The sequence below is a fragment of the Theropithecus gelada genome, chromosome 4 (genome assembly GCF_003255815.1).
Source record: "Theropithecus gelada isolate Dixy chromosome 4, Tgel_1.0, whole genome shotgun sequence".
Lineage (NCBI taxonomy): Eukaryota > Metazoa > Chordata > Mammalia > Primates > Cercopithecidae > Theropithecus > Theropithecus gelada.
The window spans coordinates 107,338,072-107,364,366 of record NC_037671.1 but is presented as its reverse complement, the minus strand read 5'-3'; the positions used below and the strand labels follow the sequence as shown (position 1 = coordinate 107,364,366).

The following is a 26,295-nucleotide window of genomic DNA, read 5'->3' as shown; positions in this document are numbered from 1 at the left end:
CACCATCCATCTCCAGGACTGTTTTCATCTAGTAAAACTCAACTTTATAATTTTTAACATTTGCCAATATAATGGGCAGTTATTTAAAATGTGCCTTTCTTTAACTGCAGGTAAGCTTTTTCTCCTACTTTTTCCCCTGTTTGGCACACCTTCATTCTTGAACCCCTCTCATTGGATCTGCTGGCTCTTCCAGCCTCTGGCTCCTTTGCTGTGGCTTTGGTGGACACTTCTGTCACACCGTTAGTGTCCCCTCAGACAACATCGCACATCCCCTGTGTTCGTGATCTGTGTCCACGTGTCTGCAGGTCTAGGATGTGCTTTCTGTTTAACCGTCACCAGTTGCTCCAGGGGGAAGGCCTTCCCTCTCAGGCTTACCCCAACCAGCCTCAGCACCCCCTCGGATAATTGCAGCCCCACTGAAGACCATCCTAGAGGCTTGCATGCTGAAGATACTCTCCCTGGCCTCTTTGCCATTGACCTGGCTGGTGCTTCCATTTGAATGGTGTCTCTGTCTTCCTACTAGCTAGTGAGCCCTTGGAGGATGGACCTTTCATCTTCTCCTCTTTCTCCTCTCTTCCTCCCCTTCTACCAGCCCCCAGAATTTCGCGTGGTGGCGCAAATATAGTGTTGCCTAACAAATAAATGTCTGTAGGAATTACGTTGGCATTCTGGGGATGCAGAACATCAATAACGCGGAGGTAATCTTTTCTTTCATTTGTTCTGTCGTATTCTCACTTAGTTTTTTCTTCCTGAAAATTATGACTGTGGGGCAACAGTTGTATTTCTGAGTTCTGCTTCCAACCCAGCACCAAAAACTAAAGTATCCACTTGGAAAGTTGGTATTTTCAGCCATTAAGAGGTTTTCCCACCTTGCCTGTTGTGTTTATTGCGCTCTACGGGCACTGTCCGATGGAACTTTCTGCAGGGATGGGAATGATCTTTATGTGAGCTGTCCAAACAATGACCATGGCTGCATGTGGCCACTGAGCATTTGAAATGGGTCGAGTGCAACTGAGAAGTTAATTTTGTTTGATTTCAAGTAATTTGAGTAGTCATGTGTGGCTGGTGACTACCATATTGGAAAACACAGCTGTATACATCACAGAAGTGTCAGCTTGGCTGTGCGCGGTGGCTCATGCCTGGAATCCCAGCGCTCTGGGAGGCTGAGGCAGGTGGATCACTTGAGGTCAGGAGTTTCAGGTCAGCCTGACCAACATGGTGAAACCCCATCCCTACTAAAAATACAAAAATTAGCCAGTGTGGTGGCACATGCCTGTAGTTCCAGCTACTTGGGAGGTTGAGGCAGGAGAATTGCTGGAACCCGAGAGATGGAGGCTGCAGTGAGCCAAGATTGTGCCACTGCTCTCCAGCCTCCAGCCTGGGTGACAGAGCAAGACTCCATCTCAAAAAAAGAAAGAAAAAATAAAGAAGGGTCAACAATTAGCAAAGTAGTTTTAGAAAATTTAGAGACATATTTTGATTGTTCCCTTTTTAGAAGCATCTTAGAGCTAAAACTCTGCTTATCAGGCCAGTTATTATATAACAAGTGATTAAATGCCAGGACTATTTATTAAGGCTAAAATTTGGACTTCTTTAAGACTTTTACTAATCCACGAGTGATCTACCCATTACTGTTCATGACTATCCCAAAGCTGGATGTTGTCTGTCTCTGGGCCCTGTGTGCGTGTGTGTGTGTGCGTGTGTGTGCATATGTGTGTGTGTGTGCACACACACATATACCAAATGCAAGTGTGTCCTCCTACTCAGAGGTTTGCGTATTAGTAACATCAAGTAATAGATGCTTGCTGAAGTCACCACATTGGAACAAAACCAAACAGGGATGGAGACTATAATATTAATTTTTGTTTTTCCTTCTCCAGAAGATCAGTGCACCAGATATTCTGAAACCTCTCAATCAAGAGGATCCCAAAAGCTCCACTAACCCTATTTTGAAGCAACAGAATCTCCCATCCAGTCCGGCGCCCAGTGCCATATTCTCTGGAGGTTTTAGACATGTGAGTCTCATTCCAGTGCTCTTTTTTTTTGTTTGTTTGTTTGAAAGCATAATGTACAAGTATTTATTTCAATTACTCCTATTTGAAGGTCCTTATTTTTGGAGAACGGCAAGGCATTTTATTATCCATCCTTCCATTCCTTATAAGGCTTCCACAGGTTTTGGTAAAGTCGCATTATCCTCAGGCCTGTTGTTTTGGAGTTACTCCAGGTGCGTCAGCAGATTCATTATCAATCCACTCCACCAGTGCTCTGTAGCCTTCTACAGCGCTGAAGTCAGTAGCGCTCTGCAACTCGCGTAAACAGACAGGGCAAGAGGGCGCCGGTCAGCTTCCTCCAGGTGGTTGGGGCCTTGCGTTAGGCGTGGAAGCTACCAACAGTGTCACATTCCACGTGTGTGTCCAGTCTCATGGGTTAAAATCTTACGGGCTCAATGTACTGAAACACTAGTTCTTTCCAGAATGTAATAGTTATCAAAAATTGAATAGTCAGTTGAAAATGTTTTCTGGCACTTCCTCCCTTTGCCTTCATAGCACAAGCTTTAAAAATCACTGCCATGGCCGGGCACGGTGGCTCAAGCCTGTAATCCCAGCACTTTGGGAGGCCGAGACGGGCGGATCACGAGGTCAGGAGATCGAGACCATCCTGGCTAACACGGTGAAACCCCGTCTCTACTAAAAAATACAAAAAACTAGCCGGGCGAAGTGGCGGGTGCCTGTAGTCCCAGCTACTTGGGAGGCTGAGGCAGGAGAATGGCGTGAACCCGAGAGGAGGAGCTTGCAGTGAGCTGAGATCTGGCCACTGCACTCCAGCCTGGGTGACAGAGCAAGACTCCGTCTCAAAAAAAAAAAAAAAAAAAAAATCACTGCCATACTTAGCAAAGCTGAATATCCCTACACCATCTGTCAAAGAGAGCCGTCCAAAGACAAAGTTTCAGGAGTCTCTTGGGTAAAGATCAATCATTGTTATTGACACAGGCATTTTCAGGTTTCTTCTTTGTTGAGAACTTCACAATGTCCCCTGCATGAACTTGCAGGCTTTGTTTGTGAGTTATCATTGACTCTAAAGGAACACCTCATTGCAGAAACAGGAACCAGTTCTAGGAGTTTTGCTGTCAAGCCATAGAAATATCCCTCACAGTAAGCCTTGAGCCATTTAATAGATTCTTCACTGATAATTCTGCTGTTTCCTAGAGATCCAGTGGACTGAATATAAATACTGCATTTGTCTGGAGAGAGTATCTTTCTGTAAGGGCCACTGAAGAACTGTTCAAAGTCTTGGGGAGCCTCTGGATGGGAAGGGTTCTAATATGATTGGGAATGCAAAGTAATGGGTCCAAAGAGATCAATGGCTGGGTGGAAGTCTTCGTTCATACAGCACTGTTTTCCCCAGCATCTAATTTCCCATACTGTGACACAAGGCCTGGGTTCCTTGAGATGAGAGCTGTTTTCAGTGTTTGTTCAGAGTGCCGTACTGGTTGCATAATGACAGATCTCTTCTGTTAACATCGTGTTCCTAGGTTGAACTTTCTTTTTTTTTTTTTTTTTTTTTTTCTGAGACAGAGTCTCGCTCTGTCGCCTAGGCTGGAGTGCAGTGGCACGATCTCAGCTCACTGCAAGCTCCGCCTCCTGGATTCACGCCATTCTCCTGCCTCAGCCTCCGGAATAGCTGGGACTACAGGCGCCTGCCACCACGCCCGGCTAATGTTTTTGTATTTTGAGTAGAGACGGGGTTTCACCGTATTAGCCAGGATGGTCTCAATCTCCTGACCTCATGATCCACCCGCCTTGGCCTCCCAAAGTGCTGGGATTACAGGCGTGAGCCACTGCGCCCGGCTGAACTTTCTTTATTTTAATTTTCTTTCTTTCTTTATTTTTTGAGATGGAGTCTTGCTCTGTTGCACAGGCCAGAGTGCAGGCTGGTGCCATCTCAGCTCACTGCAGCCTCCGCCTCCCAGTTCAAGCAATTCTCTTGCCTGTCTCCTGAGTAGCTGGGATTACAGGTGCCCACCATCACGTCTGGCTAATTTTTGTATTTTTAGTAGAGACGCGTTTCACCATGTTGGCCAGGCTGGTCTCGAACTCTTGACCTCAACTGATCTGCCTGCCTTGACATCCCAAAGTGCTGGGATTACAGGCATGAGCCACCGCACCTGGCCTACAACTTTCATTCTTCCTTTTAAATGGGTCAAACAGGTGTTCTGCCATGAGGCTTTATTAGGAAGAAGGCATCCTTCTGAGGTTTTTACCTTACAAGGATGGACATAGCAGGGCCTGGCTGGAAAAGTATTGTGGAAGGAATCTTCACCCACCAGGCCTTGAGATAACCCGCCCACCTCCCATGACTGTTCTGATGTGTGCACCTCATCCAAGTACTTTTTTTTTTTTTTTTTTTTTTTTTTTTTGAGATGAGGTCTCTCTCTGTCGCCCAGGCTGGAGTGCAGTGGTGCGATCTCAGTTCACCACAACCTCCGCCTCCCAGGTTCAGGCAATTCTTCTGCCTCAGCCTCCCGAGTAGCTGGGATTACAGGCATGAGCCACTGTCCCCAGCCCCAAGTACTCTTGATATGTGCAGCATGGTAATGACATCAGTAGACAAGGGGAAGGATGAGCTGCCGCCCTTGTGAGAGAAACTGGAATGTGACAATAGAACTTGGAAGTGATATTTTACTTAGGCTGGGATTTGGGGAAACCCTTACTATACTTTGAGAGTGGTTTTCTTTTTTACATCTTACTGTAAACATTTTCATACATATGGAGAGTAATAATAAATATTGGTGTCTTTTGATTTTGTGTGTTTTTAATTTTGGTGAAGTCTGATTTGGCAGCACGTTCTTTTACGGTTAAGTCTGTGTCTTATCCATCCACAAGTCATGAAGATATTCTCCCATGTTGTCATCTAGAAGTTTAGAAAAGTTTAGTTTTTATGTTCAGGCCTGTACTCCAGCTCATTATCATTTTTGTGTGTGGGTGAATGGTGTAAGGTAGGGGTTGGGGCTCATTTTTTTCCATGTGGATATTTGGTTAATCTAGTACCATTTGTTTAAAAAAAAAAAAAGGGGGGGGGGGCTATTATATCCCCCAGTGACTTTGGCATCTTGGCTGGAAATCAAATAACCACATAAGTGTGGCTCTCCTTATGGACTCTCTGTTCTGTTCCAGTGATCTACTCGTCTATCCTTATGCCAAGACCACACTATCCTGAGTACTGTATCTTTGTAGTAAGTCTTGAAGTTGGGTATTATAAGTCTTCCAATTTGGTTCTTCTTTTTCAAGATTGCTTTGTGATGTCTTAAATGTATTCTCTGTGTTTAGGTAGGCATTTTAATTCATTCGTTCATTCATTTACTTATTCAAAAACATTGAGGCCGGGCGCGGTGGCTCATGCCTGTAATCCCAGCACTTTGGGAGCCTGAGGTGGGTGGATCACGAGGTCAGGAGATCGAGACCATCCTGGCTAACATGGTGAAACCTCATCTTTACTAAGAAAAAAACAAAACATTAGCTGGGTGTGGTGGCAGGCGCCTGTAGTCCCAGCTACTCGGGAGGCTGAGGCAAGTGAATGGCGTGAACCCAGGAGGTGGGGCTTGCAGTGAACCAAGGTTGTGCCACCGCACTCCAGCCTGGGCAATGGAGCGAGACTCCATCTCAAAAAACAAACAAACAAACAAACAAAATACAGTGAGTGTTAACTTTTTGCCTAGAATTGTGATGCATGGTGTAATAGATGGATTCTTGGATGAGGGGCCATGATGCTTCAATTAACAGTTGTGTTAGTCCATCCATGTTGCTATAGCAAAATACCACAGACTGGGTAATTTATAAACAATAGAAATTTATTTTTCTTGGTCCTAGACACTGGGAAGTTCAAGATATCAAGGCATGGGCAGGACTGATGTCTGATGGTCTGTGGCTCATAGATGGCTCCGTCTAAATGTCTTCCTCACATGGTGAAAAGGATGAAAGGGAAAGAGGGTCCAGTGCTGTGTGCAGCCTCTTTTATAAAGGCCTGAATCCCATTCACTAGAGCCCTGTCCTCATGGCTGAATCAGCTCCCAGAGGCCCCACTTCTTCATACTATCACATTGGCGATTACATTTCAACATGTGAACACTTGGATCTTTCAAGTTGCCAGCTTAGCGCCTTTCCAAGTGTACTTTACTTTGATTTGTAAAACAAAAATTAAAATGTTTCAACATGTGAATTTTGGAGGGGACATAAACATTCAAATCATAGCAACAGTCATGGTTCTTTCACATCTTATATGACCTTAGACAATTGCAGAAACCCTCTCAACATTGGAATCCTCATCAGGGAAATGGGCATTCGAGTTCTTTATTTTTTTGAGGAGTCTCGCTTTGTCGCCCAGGCTGGAGTGCAGGGGTGTGATCTTGGCTCACTGCAACCTCCACCTCCAGGGTTCAAGAGATTCTTGTGCCTCAGCCTCCTGAGCAGCTGGGATTACAGGGCCACGCCACCATGCCCGGCTAATTTTTGTATTTTTAGTAGAGATATGGTTTCACCATGTTGACCAGGCTGGACTTGAACTCCTGACCTCAGGTGCTCTGCTCACCTTGGTCTCCCGAAGTGCTGGGATTAAAGACATGAGCCACTGCGCCCAGCCCTTCCTTTTTTTTTTTTTTTTTTTTTTTTTTTAAGACAGAGTCTTGCTTTGTCACCCATGCTGGAGGACAGTGATGCAATCATGGCTCACTGCAACCTTGACCTCCCAGGTCCAAGTGATCCTCCTTCCTCAGCCTCCCAAGTAGCTGGGACCACAGGCATGCCCCACCATGCCTGGCTAATTTATTTATTTTTTTGTAGAGCTGAGGTCTTGGCTTAAGCAATCCTCCCATCTTGGCCTCCCAAAGTGCTGGGATTATAGGCATGAGCCACCATGCCCGGTGGAGGGTTTTTTTTTTTTTTTTTTTTTTTTTGCTTCACTGCATTGCTTAGAAAATAAAAGAATGTGTGAATTCCATGGTGCAGTGCAGTGTTAAGAGCTCAGCCTCTAGAAACCAACTTCTTGGTACAGGTTCCAGCTCTGTTAGTGGCAAGGAGTGTGATGCAGAGCAAGTCCTTAATAATCCATGCCTCTGGGTGGCTGTGTTCTTATGGAAAATGGTGTTTGGCTCTGATAATTTTGCACTGCTCTCCTCATCTACCGAAACGTCCAGTGGGTCACTCAAAAGTTGTGGCAGGAGCGGGCCAGGCCATGCACTGAAGGGCAGCTGGCGATTCTGACTGTATCCACTACATGCTAGCAGCCCCCAACCTATGCCTTTGCCTGCTCCTATGGGAGGTTCTGTCCCCATCAAAACCACTGTTCTATACCCTCACTCAAAATATGGGGCTCAGTAATCCCATATCACCTGGGAGCTTGTCAGAAATGTCAACTCTTAGACCCTCCCACAGACCTACTGAGTCGGAATGTGTAAGTTAAGAGTCCAGGAGATTCGTATGCACAGTCAAGTTTGAGAAGCACTAATTGAGGCCTGGCCATGTCAAAGCTTGAGTAAAAGCAGTAACTTGTTAAGGAGTCTTGAACAGGTTAGGGCTGTGCTGTCCAATTTAGTAGCCATTAGTCACATGCAGCTACAGAGCACTTGAAATGTAGCTATTCCAAATTGAGATATTCTGTGAGTGTGAAATATATGCTGGATTTTGAAGACTTCAATATAAAAAAATGAAAAATATCTAATTAATAATGTACGTATAGATACATGTTGACATGGCAGTATTTGGAATATATAGGATTAATAAAATAGATTTCTCTTTTTAAATGTGGCTGCCAGATAATTTTATTTATTTATTTATTTTTGAAATGGAGTCTCGCTCTGTTGCCCAGGCTGGAGTGCGATGGCACGATCTCGGCTCACTGTGACCTCCGCCTCCCGGGTTCGAGTGATTCTCCTGCCTCAGCCTCCCAAGTAGCTGGGACTACAGGCATGTGCCACTGCACCCAGCTAATTTTTGTATTTTTAGTAGAGATGAGGTTTCACCATGTTGGCCAGGCTGGTCTCGAACTGACCTCAAGTGATTCGCCTGCCTCAGCCTCCCAAAGTGCTGGGATTATAGGCTTGAGCCACCATGCCCGGCCCCAGAGAATTTTTAAGTTGCAGATTTGGCTAACGTTATATTTCTACTGCACAGCCTTGATCTCGATATTATTGTTGTGCATTAAGTAGCACCGGACTAGGAAGCCTTTTCCGGGGTTCTTTGGAACAGTATCCAAAATGTCCCGTGCCTCTGCCTCTGTACCCTTTCCTGGGAAGAAGGTTCATATTTTCATCCAGTTCTCAAACAGGTCTGTGAGTCCACATTGGTTCAGAGCCAGGATCAGGCTCTGAGGCACAAATACTTCCTCTCATGGGATGCTCTTGACTTCCTTGTGAGTGCAGCCACCTGCCCTGGGTCACACAGCTGGTGGTACCAGAGCCTGGACCCATGTTTCTGACTGCTGACGCCCTTTGTCTGTCTGGGTTGCAGTCACAAAGTGCCATAGACTGGGTGGCTTATAAACAACAGAAATGCATGTCTCACTGCTCTGGAGGCTGAGAAGTTCACGACCCAAGGCACTGGCAGAATCCGTGTCCGATGGGGGCCCACTTTCCAGTTTATAGATAGCACCTCCTCACTGTGTCCTCCCTTGGGCGTATTTTATAAGGGCACTAATGCAGTTCATGAGGACCCCAGCCTCATGGCCTCATCACCTCCCAAGGCACCACCTCCTAATATCATTGCCCTGGGGGTGGGGATTTCAACATGAATTTTGGGAGGACACAGGCATTCAGGCCACAGTGGCCCTGATCCTCTGCTTCTTGGATGCCCTTTTCATTTGAGAAACCAAGGCTGTGAGAAGTCTGCAGCGATTTCTGAGAGCACAGACCCTCTGCAATTGTGCTGGAGGATGCTTCAGCACCTTTCTTCATGCCACGGTGGGGTTTATATTTGAGAAAGGCATCTTTCTGAACTACTGGCCTGAGTCAAGCCTTCCCCAAGGGCAAGGTGGGTGAAGGCGGCTGCAGACCCTTCTCTCCGGGGACTGAACCCCGACATGGGTATGAGATGTGAGCTTAGAGGGGCCTCTGGGAGGCTTTTCCAAGACCTGCCTGAAGGTTTGCCCCTACCCTAGGTGACAGAGGACCCCAAGGGATCCAGCCAGTTTGAACCTCTACAAGGCTGATGGGGGTTAGGACGTTGTAGAAAGTAAAACTTTTTTTTTTTCTTTTGAGACGGAGTCTCTCTCTGTCACCCAGGCCAGAGTGCAGTGGCGCAATCTCTGCCCCCTGCAAGCTCCACCTCCTGGGTTCATGCCATTCTCCTGCTTCAGCCTCCGAAGTAGCTGGGACTACAGGCGCCCACCATCATACCTGGCTGATTTTTTGTATTTTTAGTAGAGACGGGGTTTGAATGTGTAGCCAGGATGGTCTTGATCTCCTGATCTCGTGATCCGCCCACCTTGGCCTCCCACAGTGCTGGGATTAGGGGTGGTGAGCCGCCACACCCCGCCTCCCACAGTGCTGGGATTACAGGGGTGAGCCACCGCACCCGGCCTCCCACAGTGCTGGGATTACAGGGGTGAGCCGCGGCGCCCGGCCTCCCACGGTGCTGGGATTACAGGTGTGAGTCACCACACCTGGCCAACGTTTTCTTTTTTAAGTTTCCTTTTTTGTTAAAGGATAATAATTGTTAAAAATAATTTCTTTTAAAGACTAACTTTCTTCAAGCCTCCTTGCTTTGTGCTAATAACTCTTTGTTAAGCCCTATCCTATGTAGCTGTTAGATATAAAGAAATAAGTACATTCTATGTCCTTGTGCTAATAACTTGTTAAGCCCTATCCTATGTAGCTGTTAGATATAAAGGAATAAGTATGTTCTGTGTCCTTGTACTTTAACGAAGGTATCTGTGCTGAACATGCTCACAGGCACATACAGCTCACAGCCTATGCCCCTTCCTTATTTGAAAATATTACTTTCTAAGTCCTTTCACAAGCAACTTCCTCTTTTCCTTTGTTCTCTATTGCCTATACCTATTTTAAAAAGGTTTAAATTATTAGCCAGTCAGGTTTTAGTTTAGATTGTAAGGTCTGGCTCCAGCCGGTGGAGACAACACAGTAACAGGGACAAGCTGCGTAAAGGGTAAAAATTGCTTCCCTCCATTGTTCAGGTGTGCTCTCGTCATTGTTCCATCTGTGAGGAGCACCCTTTCTGCAGAAAGTAAAATTGCCTTGCTAAAAATACTTTTTGTCTAAATGCTAATTTTTCCTTATAGTATTTAGGAACAAGCATTCTGTTTCTTTTTCTTTTCTTTTTTTTTTTTTTTTTTTTGAGACGGAGTCTTGCTCTGTCTGCCCAGGCTGGAGTGCAGTGGCCGGATCTCAGCTCACTGCAAGCTCCGCCTCCCGGGTTTACGCCATTCTCCTGCCTCAGCCTCCCGAGTAGCTGGGACTACAGGCGCCCGCCACCTCGCCCGGCTAGTTTTTTTGTATTTTTTAGTAGCGACGGGGTTTCACCGTGTTAGCCAGGATGGTCTCGATCTCCTGACCTCGTGATCCGCCCGTCTCGGCCTCCCAAAGTGCTGGGATTACAGGCTTGAGCCACCGCCCCCGGCCGCATTCTGTTTCTAAATAAACATTTTACTTATAACAAAATGGTGGCCCTTATGGGGATACACTGTCCTCCAGGGGCAGTCTCTAGTCCTCTCTCACGAGGAGGCGCCCCACTGCCTTGCTGTGGTGGCCTCAGGGGTAAGGAATCGAGACCCACCTGGTGTGACGAATAAACCTGGACTCTCAGCAACGCGGAAAGAAAGCAGCCGGCAAGCTGGAGGAAAGGATCCTCACATACCACGTGGGCCAGGTAACCTCATGCATAAGACAAGGAAGGAAATACTGGAGGAGCTGGTCAAGTATTTCCTTGGTGGTCAGGACTAAGGAAAGAAAAGCCTGGGGCAGTAAAGCATTCCTTGGTGAGGACACACCAACGTAAGAGAAACTGCAGGGGCCCTAAAGCATTCCTTAGGACTGAGGAAAGAAAAGCCGCAGGGGTGGGTGGGGGGCGGGTGGGGCGCGGGGTGAAGTATTCCTTAGTTAGGATGTCTTAAAGGTTAAAAAGAGGTGAAAAGTCCCCATTAGGGGGAGATTAAACATCACACAAATCTCCAGTAGTAAAAAAGATATTCAAAACTTCCCTTTCCCCTCTTCTCAGGAGAAGAAAGAGGTTAGGCTCCATTCCCACTGGCTGCTCCTTAGGAGAAAGGGAAGGAGAGGGGAGAACAGCAGCGTGGGTGGCTGGCAGAGGTAGGGAAAGACCAGCAGAGAGAGACAGGCAGAGACAGAAAGCAAAAATCTTTTAACAAAGTTTCAAAGTTTTCTAAAAGTAAAAGAAGAGCTGGGCGCAGTGGCTCACGCCTGTAATCCCAGCACTTTGGGAGGCCGAGGCAGGCGGATCACGAGGTTAGGAGATCGAGACCATCTTGGCTAACACAGTGAAACCCCTTCTCTACTAAACATACAAAAAATTAGCCGGGCATGGTGGCGGGCGCCTGTAGTCCCAGCTACTCGGGAGGCTGAGGCAGGAGAATGGCATAAACCTGGGAGGCGGAGCTTGCAGTGAGCTGAGATCCGGCCACTGCACTCCAGCCTGGGCGACAGAGTGAGACTCCGTCTCAAAAATAAATAAATAAATAGATAAATAAATAAATAAAGTCTTTTAGCACAGGTATCACCCCTAGAATTTCCAGCACACCAGCACTAGCCTGGGGACCACGTCCTCATCAAAAATAAAAAGAAAAAAAAACTCAAGCCAGCCTAGGAAGGACCCTACCTTGTGCTGCTAACCACCAAGACTGCCTTTGCACAGCAAAAAAAGGATGGACACATCATACCCAGGTCAAAAAAGCATCATCGCCTTCAGAATCATGGACCATTGTTCCAAGGTTAAGCCCTACCAAATTAAAGGTAAAAAAAGCTTTCTCTCTTTTTCTTTTCTTCCCTTTACTTCCCATCTTATTATTAACATAACTAATCTTTTTTGTTGTTGTTGTCGAGACGGAGTCTCTCTCTGTCTCCCAGGCTGGAGTGCAGTGGCCGGATCTCAGCTCACTGCAAGCTCTGCCTCCCGGGTTCATGCCATTCTCCTGCCTCAGCCTCCCGAGTAGCTGAGACTACAGGCGCCCGCCACCACGCCCGGCTAGTTTTTTATATTTTCAGTAGAGACGGGGTTTCACCATGTTAGCCAGGATGGTCTCGATCTCCTGACCTCGTGATCTGCCTGCCTCGGCCTCCCAAAGTGCTGGGATTACAGGCGTGAGCCACCGTGCCTGGCTGCCTATATCTATTTTAAAAAGTTTTAAGTTATTAGCCAGTCAGGTTTCAATTTAAATTGTAAAGTCTGGCTCCAGCCAGTGGAGACAAGACACAGTAGCAAGGCCAAGCTGTGTAAAGGATAAAAATTGCTTCCCTCCATTGTTCAGGTGTGCTCTCACCATTGTTCCATCTGCGAGGAGCACCCTTTCTGCAAAAAGTAAAATTGCCTTGCTAAAAAAACCTTTTTGTCTAAATGCTATAGTACCAAAAAAACAAGCATTCTGTTTCTAAATAAACATTTTACTTATAACAGGAGTGGAGGGATTGGGATGAGACTATGCCTTCATAGAGAGCCAGTGGGCCAGTTTCCACTAACTGCTCAGGGTCCCACTAGATTGGACCCTAAGCTCCTTCAAGGGCCAGAATCATGTCCTTGTAGCCCTAGAAACCAACACATAGCCAAGTACGTGGGCTTGGACCCACCCCCTGATGGTCTGTGGGGTCCTGTGTGACCTGCCCACCACTCTGTCCTGACCTCACCGGTTCTCACCCTCCCCATCGCTCATTTCACTCAGCTGCAGGGCCACTCACTGTTGCTGGGACCCCCAGACACATCCTACCTGCAGGCATTTCTGTACTCTTCCCTCTCTAGACATCGCAAGTCATGCAGTCCCTTCCTTTAAGGCTTTGTTCCAAGCCACCTTCTCAGGGAGCTCCCCCTGCCCCGCTCTCCCCACCTACTCTATGTTAATCCATGTCCTTACCACCCTCGACGTGCTATAGAGTTGGCTCATCTGTTGGGTATTGTCTGTGTAACCTCTCTGCTAGACTAGTTCCCAAGAGCTGTGTCTAACACTTAAATGGCCTCAATAAATGTTTGTTGAGTGATTGGGTTAATCCTAATCATAGTTACCATTTATTGAAAGCCCAAGGCAGGTGCTTCACAGCTCAGTCATTCTCACAAAGATCTTTTATGGAAAGTGCTGTTGTCCCATTTCACAAACAAAGAACCTGAGGTTCACAGAGGTTAATGCAACTTGCCAAGGTCCTGAGCTGACTATAGAACTCTGATTCAAATCAGGGGCCTGGGGAGTCCGTACCGGGGAGTCCAGGCTTTTCATAATATCCCACAGGTGTGTTGTACTCTTACACTGAGCAGTTTTCCTGACCCATGCTACCGTGTTCAGCTTCACTCGGGGCCAATCCACACGTAGAAGCAGGGAGCCAGGATGTTGGCTTAGGGAGAGGTAGGGTGAGTAAATCCATCTTAGTCCCTTTGCTGCTTAGGGACTTTTTGTTGGAAAACAGAAAAAAAAAATTTTTTTGAGACAGAGTCTCGCTGTGTCGCCCAGGCTGGAATGCAGTGGTGCAATCTCGGCTCACTGCAAGCTCCACCTCCCGGTTTCCAGGTTCACGCTATTCTTCTGCCTCAGCCTCCCCAGTAGCTGGGACTACAGGTGCCCGCCACCATGCCCGGCTAATTTTTTTGTATTTTTAGTAAAGACGGGGTTTCACTGTGTTAGCCAGGATGGTCTTGATCTCCTGACCTCATGATCCACCCACATCAGCCTCCCAAAGTGCTGGGATTACAGGTGTGAGCCACCACGCCCGGCCCCCCAAAATTGTTTTTAACAGCCCCGTCAGTGGCATATGAGATTATGCAATTCCCCATACACTCATCAACTTTGAGTATTAATCAGATTTTACACATACACACACGGATGTTAATTTTATAATTATTGTTTACCTATGCTTAACTAAATCATAGTGCAAATTCAGTAGGGCTCTCTATTCTCACCCATTTTCCTAAAGTTTTCTCTTATTTGTGCCCTTAAAATTTATAATCATGAGATGTAATTATTATGCATTTAATCATAACCTGTTCCCTTTAGGATGAAGCAGCATTTACTCGAGGAAGCTGAGCTCCCACCAAACCACTGCTTTTCGCTTCTTGCCAAAGGTGTTGCCTTCCCTTCTGAGAACTATTTTTATTCTCTGAGAAACAAAGATTGGAGCTAAAAAACAACAACAACAAACAAACCCAAAAAAACCCAGCTTATTAACATTCCACTTATTACAAAAGTATAGAACCAGATCTAGACAACAAATAGGAAAAATCATTTAACCTCTCAAGTAGGCAAATCAATATAAAATTAAAGCAACCTGCTATTTTGGGACCACTTTCGTAAATTTTAAAAATAATAGAGCTTAGTGTTGGTAAGGTGTAAAGCAGCAGGCATTCTTACAAACTGTGGGGTGAGCAGTAACTGTTACAACTTTGCTAGAGGGCAATTAGCAGTAGATATCAAAAGCCTTTCCATGTTCTCTTTAATTGAACTTCAGTCACAGGAACTACTCTTTAAAAATTATCATGAATGTTGGCCAAAATGTGCATACATAGATGTCCCGGACATCATTGTTTATAACTGTTTTAATTTTGAAAAACTGTCAACAACCAAAATGTCAAGAGAACGTTAAATTATGGAGAATGTGTACACAGTATTATTCTAACTGTATAAATGTCAAAATCAGGTAAAACTAGACAGTAGATTGTTTGGAGGATATATTCATATATAATAAAATCATTGGCTGGACACGGTGGCTTATGCCTGTAATCCCAGCACTTTGGGAGGCGAAGTCGGGCAGATCACCTGAGGTCAGGAGTTTGAGACCAGCCTGACCAACATGGTAAAACCCCATGTCCACTGAAAATACAAACATTAGCCAGGCGTGGTGGCAGGTACCTGTAATCCCACCTACTTGGGAGGCTGAGGCAGGAGAATTGCTTGAACCTGGGAAGTAGAGGTTGCAGTGAACCGAGATCGCGCCATTGTACTCCAGCCTGGGTGATGAGAGCGAGACTCTGTCTCAAAAAAAATAAAAATAAAAATTTTTAAAAAAGTAAATCCATCAAGAAAAGCGAGGATGATTAACAGACAATTTGAAATAGTGTTTCCTGGAGACAGGAATGAGAGGGGATTTGATAAGGGAGGAGGAGTTCTGGGGCGCTTCTGAAGTCCTGGTGATGTTATTTTTCTTAAGCTGAGTATGGGCGTGTGGATGTTAATTTTATAATTATTGTTTATTCCTATGCGTTATATGTACTCTTTTGTTATTATACATTTCTTGGCAAAAAAGAAAAAAATGAAGAAACACAAAATCAAATTATTTGCTTAGCTTACAAAAGGCATCCACATTTTGTGGCATTTTTAAAAGGCTGATAATCTGGCTGGGCATGGTGACTCACGCTTGTAATCCCAGCACTTTGGGAGGCCGAGCTGGGTGGATCACGAGGTCAGAAGATTGAGACCATCCTGGCTAACATGGTGAAACCCCGTCTCTACTAAAAATACAAAAAATTAGCTGGGCGTGGTGGCAGGCGCCTATAGTCCCAGCTACTCGGGAGGCTGAGGCAGGAGAATGGTGTGAACCCGGGAGGTGGAGCTTGCAATGAGCAGAGATTGCACCACTGCACTCCAGCCTGGGCAACAGAGCGAGACTCTGTCTCAAAAAAAAAAAAAAAAACAAAACAAAAAGGCTGATAACCACTAAGCTTACCAAACATAGGCATGGTTCTAAGTCTTTTTCCAACCTCACCACGACCCTGTGAAATAGATCCCCATTTTACAGATGAGGAAACTGAGGCTCTGGAGGGTAAGATAATTTCTCAAGATCACACAGCCACTAAGTGTCAAGGCCAGGCACTGGAAGACTGCTGGGTGGCCTCATCACTCACCATCTTAACGACTTTGCAGAAATGTTCTCTGTGTGTTCTTATCAGGATTTATTATTTTTAATTTAGCTGTGGCTTCAGTGGACTCTGGGTTTTCTGCCCTTGTAAAATAAAAGGGCATGAAACTTTGCTTGCAGTTACAGGAGATAAATTTGTGACCTTCAGAGAAAGTCGCTGGCAGAAGGCTCCCTGCCTGCCTTGAGTTTTTCCTATGCTGTTGCCCAGATTGACTTTCTTTCAAACCCAGACTGCGCCAATGGCTTTAATAAAAGTCAGCCTGAGTTTTGGGTTGCTTTTCTGGGCCAGAATCTTTTGGTTGACTCCATTTGCTGCATTCAGCTTGTAACCTGCTCAAAGGCTCTGTTCTGGCTCCAGAGAAAGCAGAACCAGCAGCCCTGCCAGGGCAATGGTGGTGGAGCCATGAGTTATCTGGGAAGGAATGCACTTGACGGATGAACGGGCTCTGCTCTCCTTTCATTATGAGGGTGTATCCTCCCGCTCCCTGCTCAGCAGACACAGTGGTTGAACTACTCAGAGACACAAGCATACCTTATGGCCCAAAGATTTAGGAGCCCAGGTCCACTTCCAGGTCTGCTTCTGATGTGTGATGCAATTTGGGGCATGGCTCAACCTGCCTTGACCTTGGTTTATCCACTTGTAAAATGATGAGTAATGACAGTGCTTCCTGGATTCTTTATAATTCTGGGTGCCAACCTGGATGAGCCCAGCTGTGCACTTTTCTTTCTACCTACACGCCGACAGCTGCGCACCCAAGGAGCAAGGTGCATGGCAGGGCAGCCCTAACCCCAGGACACTCACGCCTGCATGCTGGAGATTAGGTCTGCCCTGTTGTGTTCCCAAGTCCAACTGTGCCCAGCACTGCCCAGCAATCCTGATGTCTTTTCGTGATTTATATGGTTTTTTTGCTCTCTACAACAAACATTTCATACCTCCTCCAGTCTTTTCAAACCTGCTCTTCCTCCTCACTCTCAAGAAATATCCCTTTTTACTCTACCAAGAGAGAAAAGAATCAGGTTGAAATTTCCCAATCCTCCTGATACCAAATTAACCAACTGCATTTGCATCCAAGTGGCTCTCCTTTCCCCACCTGCAGTAGAAGAAGCTGATGCCTTCAGCAATACTTGGGATCCTGCCCTCCCCTGCCTTCTGTGTTCCTTATTCTATCACTTATCCTTCCTCACATATGCATTCAGCCTCTACTTACCTGGACCCTTGAACACATTCCAGTCTCCTGTGATAAAACACCTTCACTCAACCTTCCATTCCCCTCCAGCTCCCATTTTTCTCTCCCCACCTCAGCTAATCTTTCTATTTTGTTTTGTTTTGTTTTGTTTTGTTTTGAGATAGAGTCTCGCTCAGCTGCCCAGGCTGGAGTACTGTGGTGCAATCCCAGCTTACTGCAACCTCCGCCTCCCAGGTTCAAGCGATTCTCCCATCTCAGCCTACCAAATAGCTGGGATGACAGGTGTGTGCCACCGTGCCCAGCTAATTTTTGTATTTTTAGTGGAGACAAGGTTTCACCATATTGGCCAGGCTGGTCTGGAACTCCTGACCTCTAGTGATCCGCCTGCAATGGCCTCCCAAAGTATTAGGATTACAGGCCTGAGCCACCGCACCCGGCCCCTTACCTAAGCTTTTATTGGTTTTCTGCACTTGGCATTCCTGCCTTTCCCCTCCCACTCACACAGCCCTCCCTCTCTGGCTCCCCACCCCTTCACCCTGCAAAAGAAGGCCCCTTCTCTTCCTGCCCTTCTGTACATTCATATTTCAGCTGTGTCTCATCTAAATAGCACAGTCAGATGTTTTTAAAAATCCAGTCATTGACTTTTTTTGTAGTATGTAATCTGTTCTAGTTTATTGTAACTACTTTTTTCTCCTGCTCTGTGTTACTGTCTCTACCCCCTTCTTTTCATCATTCTTTTTGGATTAAACAAGTCTGGCTTCTGTCATTTCTGGGGGGCAATAAAATGGTTAAATCTTACTGTTTATTCCGTCATAGGTAATAGATCCTTTTTTTTCTCTACCATTAAGATTTTCTCCTTGTCTTTGATTTTAAACAATTTTATTATGATGTACCTATGTATAGTTTTTTAAAAAACATTTTTCCTCTTAAATCTGTGGTTTATTGTCTCTTGTTAGTCTTTAGAAATTCTTAACCATTATCTCTTCAAATATGTCTTCTGCCCCATTTTTCTCTAGATGAGAGTCCAAACATACACTTTTTCGTTATGTCCTGTATGTCTCTCTCCCTCTCTCTCTCTCTGTCTCTCTCTTTCTCTCTCTCTGTCCCATCTTTCTGAGATGGGGGTCTCATTCTGTTGCCCAGGCTGGAATGCAGTGGCACAGCCCTAGCTACTGCTTCCCAGAACTCTTGGGCTTAGCAGGAGCACCCACTCACTATGTTGTGCAGACTGGTCATGAACTCCTGGCCTCAAGCAATCCTCCCACTTTGGCCTCCCAAGGCACTGGGGTTACAGGCATGAACCATGGTATTTGGCCCTGTATGTCTCTTATACTCTTTATTTTTCATTCATTTTATTCCCCTGTGCTTCACTGCAAATATTTTCCATTGACCTGTCTTCCAGTTTACCAATCCTCCCTTCAGCTAAGTCTGATCTTATGTTAATTTAATTTGTTGAGTTCTTCATTCAGTTGCCTTACTTTTTAGGCAACTTACTTTTTTTGAGATGAAATCTCACTCTGTCACCCAGGCCGGAGGGCAGTGGTGTGATCTTGGCTCACTGCAACTTCTGCCTCCCAGGTTCAAGCAATTCTCCTGCCTCATCCTCCTGAGTAGCTGGGATGATAGGTGTGCACCATCACACCTGGCTAATTTTTGTATTTTTAGTAGATTCAGGTTTCACCATGTTGGCCAGGCTAGTCTCAAACTCCTGACCTCAGATGATTTGCCTGCCTCGGCCTCCCAAAGTGCTGGGGTTATAGGCGTGAGCCACCATGCCCAGCCAAGGCCTTAATTTCTATTTGATTTATTATTATAAATTCTAGTCCTCTGGAGAAATTTCTGTTTGATTCTTTATTATACATTCCAGTTCTCTGGAGAAATATATTCTTGTCATGTATTTTCTTGACCATATTAGTTACAGTTATTTTACAGTTTATATCTTTCAGTGCCAGTATCTGGATCACCCATGAGACTATTTTTATTGTGCGTTTTTTCCTCTTTGTTTTTGGTCACTTACTCTTGGATCTTAGACTTAGGATGACTAACCACCCTGGTTTACTCAGTACTCACCTGGTTTTAGCAGTTCAAGTCTTGAATCCCAGGAAATTCCTTAGTCCTAAGGAAACCGGGACACTTGGTTACTTTTTAGTCCTGGTATGCATGGCAATCTTTTCTTGAATGCTGGACATTGAGTATGAAAAACTGGGATAATTTGAGATTCAAAAATATTAGATTGCTAGAAAAGTAATTGTGGTTGGACCATGAATTTTATATCATTATAACTAGGCTCAAACACATCTTTTATTAATAAAAGTGGGATCTGTTACGATCGACACATTTTTGCCAACAAGAAATAAGTTTGTTTATTCCTGTACCATAAAAATCTGTGCTTCGGGATTCGATGAACTCTTGGAAAGCATTTTCTGCATCCTTCTGGTTGTGTTTTCCCTGCACAAAGTTCTCAAGATGCTTGAAGAAGTGGTAATCTGTTGGCGAGAGGTCAGGTGAATATGGCGGATGAGGCAAAACTTTGTAGCCTGATTTATTCAACTTTTGTTTTGTTTTTTGTTTTGAGATGGAGTCTCGCTCTGTTGCCCAGGCTGGAGTGCAGTGGCACTATCTCAGTTCACTGTAACTTCCGCCTCCTGGGTTCAGGTGTGTCTCCTACCTCAGCCTCCCAAGTAGCTGGGATTACATGTGTGCACCACCACGCTCAGCTAATTTTTGTATTTTTAGTAGAGACAGCATTTCACCATGTTGGCCAGCTGGTCTCGAACTCCTGATCTCAGGTGATCCGCCTGCCTTGGCCTCCCAAAGTGCTGGGACTACAGGCGTGAGCCACCACGCCTGGCCTTGTTCGACTTTTGAAGTGTTGGTTGTGTGACGTGCAGTAGGGCGTTGTCATGGAGAAGAATCGGGCCCCTTTTGTTGGTCAGTGCCAGCTGCGGGCATTGCAACTTTTGGTGCATCTCATCGATTTGTTGAGCATACTTCTGAGATGTAATGGTTTCGCTGGAATTCAGAAAACTGTAGTGGATCAGACTGACAGCAGACCACCAAACAGTGACCATGACCTTTCTTTGGTGCAAGTTTGGCCGGGCGCAGTGGCTCAAGCCTGTAATCTCAGCACTTTGGGAGGCCGAGGCGGGCGGATCTCGAGGTCAGGAGATCGAGACCATCCTGGCTAACACGGTGAAACCCCGTCTCTACTAAAAAATACAAAAAACTAGCCGGGTGAGGTGGCGGGCGCCTGTAGTCCCAGCTACTCGGAGGCTGAGGCAGGAGAATGGCGTGAACTCGGGAGGCGGAGCTTGCAGTGAGCCGAGATCTGGCCACTGCACTCCAGCCTGGGCGGCAGAGCGAGACTCCGTCTCAAAAAAAAAAAAAAGTTTGGCTTTGGGAAGTGCTTTGGGTTTCTTCTCAGTCCAGCCACTAACCTGGTCATTGCTGATTGTCACATAAAATCCACTTTTTGTCAGACATCATAATCTGATTGAGAAATGGTTCACTGTTGCGTAGAATAAGAGAAGACAACACTTCAAAATGACGATTTTTTTGATCTTCACTCAGGTCGTGAGGCACCCACTTATCGAGCTTTTTCACCTTTCCAATTTGCTTCCAATGCCGAACAATCGTAGAATGGTCAGCGTTGAGTTACTCAGCAACTTCTCGTGTAGTTGTAGGTTCAGCTTCTATGATTGCTCTCAATTGGTCGTTGTCATCTTCTGATGGCCACCACTACACTCCTCATCTTCAAGGTTCTCGTCTCCTTTGGAAAATTTCTTGAACCCCCACTGCACTGTATGTTGCTGAGCCAAGTGCGTTGTGGATATTGCGGATTGTCTCCGCTGCTTTACGACCCATTTTGAACTCGAATAAGAAAATTGCTCAAATCTGCTTTTTGTATAACATCATTTCCATAGTCTAAAATAAACATAATAAACAGCAAATAACCCATTATTAGCAAAAAATAATAAAGCGAGAAATGCCCATTAAAATGATGTATGACATAACCACATTTATTTAAGAATGTATTCCAATATCAAACGGCAAATTCCAACCATGTAAAAACCGCAATTATTTTTGCACTTTTATTATGCTTCATAGAGAATTTACTTTTGCTCTTAACACACAGAGTGGAGGCAAAGAATCTTTATCTAATCTTTATCTAGTCTGGGGCTGAGCTAATTCAAAACTGGGTTTCTGTTGATGAAGACAGGTCCGTTTCCAGGTGACTCTTCTCCTAGTAAGAAAGTCTTTGGAGGATCCCAGCTGAAGGTCTAGATATTTACTAAGCCCCTTCCCTGTGATAAGCCTGAAGGCCAGTTTTTTCCTCTCTAGTAAGATGAAACTGCTGGAAGCTTTCCTTTTTTTTTTTGAGATGGAGTCTCGCTATGTCACTCAAGCTGGAGTGCAGTGGTACGATCTCGGCTCACTGCAACCTCTGCCTCCTGGATGCAAGCGATTCTCCTGCCTCAGCCTCCTGAGTAGCTGGAACTACAGGCGTGTGCTACCACGCCTGGCTAATTAATTTTTTTTGTTTTTAGTAGAGATGGGGTTTCACCGCGTGAGCCAGGATGGTCTCGATCTGCTGACCTCCTGACCTCGTGATCTGCCCGCCTCAGGCTCCCAAAGTGCTGGGATTACAGGCGTGAGCCACTGCGTCCGGCCACTTGGAAACATTCTTAAGCTTCTCAGCCCCTCAGCCACAGCTTCCAGTTCAGCAAACACCTTGAGGAAAAGGCAGCGTCGGGGGTACTCGTGGATTTGCCCTGTCTCTGGGACCTTGGCTCCTCGGGTTCCCCATGACTTCATAGCCTTGAATGCTGATTTTGTCCCCCAGTCCCGTTAGACTGCTGAAACTCTGCTCAGCTTCTCAGTCTCTTTGCCATTTTATTTAGATGACGATTTGGCCGTCCAGCCCTTGGACGTGCAGCTGCAGTCATTCAATGTGTTCCTGATACAAGGAGAGTCAAGCAGGTCAGTAGAATAGAATCCAAAGTCCTGTGTTGCTTACACAGGGACCTATGCCTTGAAGTGAAAGGCAGCTCCAGACGTCAGGCTTACCTCCATGTGCTTCTCAACATCCTGGCTTCTTGCATCCTGGTGGTCTTGGTAGCTCTACAATGTCTTGAAATAGTTTGGTTGTCTAATTCAGCTAATTGTTCTCAGCAGAAAAGTGTGCATAACACCATTTAGTCTGCCATAGCCTGAAGCTGAGTCCCATGATGAATGCTGTATTATTCATTAGCCTCTCCATTCATCCACCTGGTTCTTGTCTCAGGCCGCTCACACCTTTTGCCAAGCTCCTCTATCCATTCTCTTCTATCTCATGCTGGCACACCAGTCCATGCCTTTTTTTTTTTTTTTTTTTTTTTTTGGTAGAGAGGGGGTTTTACCATGTTGGCCAGGCTGGTCTCAAATTCCTGACCTCAAGTGATCTACCTGCCTGTGCCTCCCAAAGTGCTGGGATTACAGGCGTGAGCTACTGTGCCCGGTGTATGCCTTCTTGAGCGTGTAAAAATTTTACATTATTTTCCTTTTTAACAGTGGGATGGTGTTGGCAGGTGAGATTCTTCAGAGCCAGTGACTGGATGTGGTGAAGCTTGTTTTGTTCTTGGCATTCATCAGTTCAGGTTCCAGCCTGTCTGATGACTTGTTGGTATTATTTTTTGTTTGTTTGTTTGTTTGTTTGTTTGTTTTGAGACAGGGCCTCATTCTGTTGTCCAGGCTGGAGTGCAGTGGTGCAACTTCGGCTCACTGCAACCTCCGCCTCCTGAGTTAAAGCAATTCTTATGCCGCGGCCTCCCAGGTAGCTGGGATTACAGGTACATGCCACCTGCCTGGCTAATTTTTGTATTTTAGTAAAGGTTTCACCATGTTGGCCAGGCTAGTCTCAAACTCCTGACCTCCAGTGATCCACTGGCTTTGTCCTCCCAAAGTGCTGGGATTACGAGGGTGAGCCACCACGCCTGGTCTCAATTGTTGGTTTTGTTTTAATTTTATCTTTCCCTCATGGTTCTGACTTTCTGCCCCCAGGCTTGTTTCTTTTTTTTTCTTTTCTTTTTTTTTTTTTTTTTGAGACGGAGTCTCGCTCTGTCACCCAGGTTGGAGTGCAGTGGCGCAATCTCTGCTACAAGCTCTGCCTCCCGGGTTCATGCCATTCTCCTGTCTCAGCCTCCTGAGTAGCTGGGACTGCAGGCGCCTGCCACCACGCCTGGCTAAATTTTTTTTTGTATTTTTAGTAGAGACGGGATTTCACTGTATTAGTCAGGATGGTCTCCATCTCCTGACTTCATGATCCACCCGTCTCGGCCTCCCAAAGTGCTGGGATTACAGGCGTGAGCCACCACGCCCGGCACTCCCAGGCTTGTTTCTTAGTTCCTTTTCAGGATGTTTTATAGTGTGGAGTAGCTAGTTGGGAATTCGAAGTATAAATCAGTTAGGCTTCTCTTCCTATAAAGACAGCACAGAGCATTGGTAATGCAAATGTTGGCAAGTATTTTAGCACGTTTAATAGTGATGAGGTGGCTTATTGTATCTTTTAGGCCCAGGAATTTTGTGCTAATTAATGGCGTTGATTAGCCTCTCCTTATCTGCATCGTATAAGCTTGGAGTACCCTAGATTGTGATGATAGTTTTATTTTTCATTTTAGGTAACCAGAAAAATTTAAATACAATTTACTGTCACCTGGGGTAGATACTTTACTTGCTTTCTTCTATTTATTCCTCACCATAGCCCTACGAGATCAGTATGGTTTTTTCCAGTTAGACTTTGCCACAGCTAATGAGTGGCAGCACCGGCATTTGAGTCCAGGTCTATCTGATTCCCAGTCACAGCCACTTAGCCCCAGACTGTGCTGCTTTCCGCATAGCTGTCCTGCCATGGATTTTATCTTGGCCTCCTGAGAGTGATCTTGCAGAATTGCATAGGAGCTAGTCCATTTCTCCCCAAGCAATTTGTATTAAAGAATGAGATTGTATAACCTTTATTGCTAGACAAAAACTGTATCCAGGCAAGAGAGGGCCTTCTGAGGATTCTCTGTCTCCTTGGGATAGAACATGTGGCAACTTACTTTGCCTAAGTACAAGCTGGTGCATTATTAACTTAACGTGAGTCAGGATACATGCTCTGTATGAGGTTTTATTTATGTGCTGTCTTGAAACCAGAACATCAGAAAAATGAATTAACTGTGAAGTAACTTATTATATCTGTTGTTCTTGATTTCAGGGAAGTTTAATTAGCATTGATAGCACCTGTACAGAGATGGGCAATTTTGACAATGCTAACGTCACTGGAGAAATAGAATTTGCCATTCGTTATTGCTTCAAAACCCATTCTTTAGAAATATGCATCAAGGCCTGTAAGAACCTTGCCTATGGAGAAGAAAAGAAGAAAAAGTGCAATCCGTAAGTTTTTTTTTTTTTTTAACATAAGACATATTGATTCTAAAATTTATATGAAAAAGTAAAAGTCTAAGAATAACCAAGACAATTATTTAAAAGAAACAAAAATGAGAAGGCTTACTTCAAGAATTATTATAAAGCTGTAGCAGTGCAAACAATGTGTTATTGATACAAGGATAGAACAAGTCAGGAGAGTAGAATCAAAAGTCCAGATACAGACCTTAGTGTATATGAAAACTTACATGATCAAGGAGTGTCTTCATCCATTTCGGCTGCTGTGACAGAATACCATAGACCGGGTGGCTTATAAACAAGACAAATATATATCTCACAGTTCTGGAGGCTGGGAAGTCGAAGATCAAGGTGCTGGTAGATTTGGTATCTAGTGAGGACCCCCTTTCTGGTTCTTAGATGGCTGTTTTCTTGTGTCCCCACATGGTAGAAGGGACAAGGCAGCTCTCTGAGGCCTCTTCTATGAGGGCACTAATCTCATTCATGAGGGCTGCACCCTCATGACCTAATCACCTCCCAGAGACCCTACCTCCTAATACCATCACACTGTAGGTTAGGCTTCAACTATGAATTGGTGAGTGGGGTGGACATAAACATTCAGCTGAGGAGCTATTACAGATGGGTGGGGAAAAGTGGACTTCAATAAATGATGTTGGAAAATTTGGCTTTCCTGCCGGGCGCGGTGGCTCAAGCCTGTAATCCCAGCACTTTGGGAGGCCGAGGCAGGTGGATCACGAGGTCAGGAGATCGAGACTATCCTGGCTAACATGGTGAAACCCCGTCTCTACTAAAAATACAAAAAACTAGCCGGGCGTGGTGGCGGGCGCCTGTAGTCTCAGCTACTTAGGAGGCTGAGGCAGGAGAATGGCGTGAACCCGGGAGGCGGAGCTTGCAGTGAGCCGAGATCACGCCACTGCACTCCAGCCTGGGAGACACAGCGAGACTCCGTCTCAAAAAAAAAAAAAAAAGAAAATTTGGCTTTCCACACAGGAAATACAAAATGTAAATCTTGACTCACACAATCCATAAAGAGATTTAAAATGTTATTCTCACTGATAGATATGAAAAGGTGTAGCACCATTATTATTATTATTATTATTTTATTATTATTATTATATATTTTTTGAGACAGAGTCTTGCTGTGTCACCCAGGCTGGAGTGCAGTGGTGCGATCTCGGCTTACTGCAAACTCCGCCTCCCGGGTTCAAGCGATTCTCCTGCCTGAGCCTCCCGAGCAGCTGGGACTGCAGGCATGCACCACCATACCCAGCTAACTTTTGTATTTTTAGTAGAGACGGGGTTTCACCATATTGGCCAGGCTGGTCTCAAACTCCTGACCTCGTGATCCACCCACCTTGGCCTCCCAAAGTGCTGGGATTACAAGTGTGAGCCACCGCACCCAGCCAGCACCATTATTTTAATGTACATTTCCCTTATTACTGACAAAGATGAGCAACTTGTTTAAAAATAAATAAATAAATAGACACAGGGTCTCACTATGTTGCTCAACCTGATCTTGAACTCTTGGGCTCAAGAAATTCTCCCGCCTCAGCCTCCCCAAATGCTGAGATTACAGGTGCAAGCCCAGCCTTTTGAGCCACTTCTTATATATGCATT

General features: G+C 45.4%; 1 protein-coding gene and 1 pseudogene across 1 annotated transcript in view; one reads left to right on the top strand and one right to left on the bottom strand.

The window, feature by feature from the left end:
• Positions 1 to 26,295, top strand: part of SYTL3 (synaptotagmin like 3) — a 111,306-nt gene that overhangs the window by 67,303 nt on the left and 17,708 nt on the right. The window contains exons 11-12 of the mRNA XM_025382178.1: positions 1,881 to 2,015; positions 24,491 to 24,669. Coding sequence (XP_025237963.1) covers positions 1,881 to 2,015; positions 24,491 to 24,669 — 314 coding nt within the window. The remainder of the gene's footprint in view (positions 1 to 1,880; positions 2,016 to 24,490; positions 24,670 to 26,295) is intronic.
• On the bottom strand, positions 2,108 to 3,496 carry LOC112622463 (annotated as a pseudogene).